This window comes from Octodon degus, unplaced genomic scaffold (genome assembly GCF_000260255.1).
Source record: "Octodon degus isolate 3935 unplaced genomic scaffold, OctDeg1.0 scaffold00462, whole genome shotgun sequence".
Classification (NCBI taxonomy): Eukaryota; Metazoa; Chordata; class Mammalia; order Rodentia; family Octodontidae; genus Octodon; species Octodon degus.
The window spans coordinates 88,732-91,159 of NW_004525038.1; the positions used below are offsets into that span (position 1 = coordinate 88,732).

Sequence of the window (2,428 nt, forward strand, 5' to 3'; positions counted from 1 at the left end):
GGTTTCCCAGTCACCTCATGCCCGCTGAATGGAGGGGCCCCTTTGGGGTGCATTCCAACTTCCAAGAAGACTGCTACCCAACACATAGCCCCACACACAACAGGAAGTCCGGCCCCAGCCCTGCTCACCCTCCATTAGTCATTCTACAGTCTCCCTTTCTGCCCTTCTGCCCTTTCTTAAGAATTGTAGCTCATAAATAAAGAAAATTTAAATATGAGATACAGTAGATGCTCAAATCGTAACCTGTTATCAACTAGGGGTGACTAAAAAAGAAACAAAGTGTAAGATATATGGTGCTTAGAGCCCTGGGGCCACTACCCTTCTGCCTCCTGCAGGCAAGCAGATTCCCAAGAGCCACCAATGTGACTGGTTTCGTGGTCTCCATCACAGTGTCCTCCTTATCAATTGGGCATGGGGAAAATCTCTCCTAAGAAATAGTAAAGAAGGGAGGATTCAATATCCTGCTCTGGAGCACTCAGCTTCCCTCCAGGTGGTTTTTAGGTCTCAGGGAAACATGCAGTGGTGCTGTGCCCACTTCAGGCAGGAAGAGCCAGGGGACGCTTCCTGGGGCTGTGGCTTCGCAGTCCCTGATGCTCACGAGAATGGGAGAGCTGCGCATGACAAAAGTAGATGGCGAGAGTCGTACAGGAAACATGAGGTGCAAGGATCATCATCAGCAGTGCGGTTTCTATTCAGCGATGTCTCTGACTTTCCATACCCGGGGCTGAGACACAGTTCTTCAGCCTAGAGCAAGGAACTACCAGTCCTGTACCTTGCACCCAGTGGGCACTTGGGGCACTGCACAAGATCAGGTCAAGCATATGGAGAGGCACTTGCTTGTACCCACTCACCCACCCAGGGACACGGTTTACTGTCCTTGTATTTTTGCTTGACATTCTAAAAGAAAAAACAAAACAAAACCAATTATTCCTAGTTTTTCTCACAGGCTCACTAACATATTACCTCTATTTAAAATTTTGAGAAGGGTTTCAATTGAAATAAAAATAACAAATGACCACTACATAATAGATGAAAATATAAGCTAAAAACGGAAAATTCACAGAATAACATATTTCATCTGTAGTACAGTAATCATGTCTGTATCCTCAGTACCTAAGACAGAATGTGACCCAAATTGGAAAATAGCAATCTAGAATGAAACATTTGAAAAATTAACAAAATTGTGCAACTTTTTTTGTATAAGGTGGAATCTGCAACCTCCAGCTGTAAAAACTGGTGAGAAGGACATGAAAACTACATATGAGAAATATTTAAAAAGTATTCAGGATAAGAAAGGCAGCTACAAAAGCAGTCTGTGACAGGCAGTGAATGACTCCTGCATCCTCCACGTGATCAGGTGATATTGCCCTGGGACCAAAGCCAGGATGAAAGGGAACTTCCGCCCCACCCCACTGCCTCATCCACAACTGGGAAGGAGCTGAGAATGCTGGCTCTGGAGTTAGGAGAGAAGGCCCAGAGCTACTGGAATGGCACAGAGCAACAGGAGTCTGGGTGGGAGGCTCGGAGGTTCCCTCTGATCATCTTGGCTTAGACACACAGGGAATCTGGGGCTGCAAGAAGAAAAGGAACGGGGGGCTGGGGTGACACTGTGGTTACAGCAAGGAGACTGACAGTTCAGTTGCTCACAAGGTAGTGACACCAAAGTCACTTCCATACAATGGTGAGTAGGTTTTGGGGTGGAAACAGAGCCACACCCTCACCCTCCAAGCACTTCCCTCTTAGGGGACTTCCAGGTCCACATGCAGCCCTGAAAGGGGACGGCCAAAAGCTCACATGTTCTCTTTCCTGCTATCCTTCAAAGTAACAGCACACAGGTTCTTCACTAACAGGCAACCTCATCATGGGGGTAAAGTTCAGAAAGTGAATAGGGGGCCTGAACCCTAACCCTAACCCCAGCACCAGGAGGTTGAGGATGGAGGATCCAAGTTGAAGTCCAACCTGGGTTCCATGGGGATCCCATCTCATAAGAAAGAGACAATCAACAGCCCACCTCAGAGAAGAAGGTAGCAGCCATGAGGCAAAGGACACTGATATTAAGCCTATCGTTGAGCAACTCAAGGAGAATAACTTCCCTGGCACCAAAATGACTTCTAGAAATCTGGGAAACCATTGAAAGGCCCAGGCTGAGTGTGGACCGTACCTGTAGCAAGACTCCTCTGCCTGTTCTTTGATCTAGTGGTATTTGACAGCCCCATGAGGCATCTTCTGGAAATGAGAGCAACATGTTTTTTTCTCCACAGCCAACTTTCAGAACAATTCCCTGCAGCAGTGAAAGACATAAGTGTCAGAAATGAGGCGAAATGAAAATGCTCAAGAAGAAGAAGAAGAAGAAGAAGAAGAAGAAGAAGAAGAAGAAGAAGAAGAAGAAGAAGAAGAAGAAGAAGAAGAAAGAGAGAGAGAGAGAGAG

The 2,428-nt window shown here is 46.5% G+C and overlaps 1 protein-coding gene across 1 annotated transcript in view; it reads right to left on the reverse strand.

The window, feature by feature from the left end:
• Positions 1-1,809: 1,809 nt before the first annotated feature.
• The window catches only part of LOC101582072 (alcohol dehydrogenase E chain-like), a 21,603-nt gene continuing 20,984 nt past the window's right edge, over positions 1,810-2,428 (reverse strand). Inside the window, exon 9 of the mRNA XM_023708690.1 lies at positions 1,810-1,981. Coding sequence (XP_023564458.1) covers positions 1,810-1,981 — 172 coding nt within the window. The remainder of the gene's footprint in view (positions 1,982-2,428) is intronic.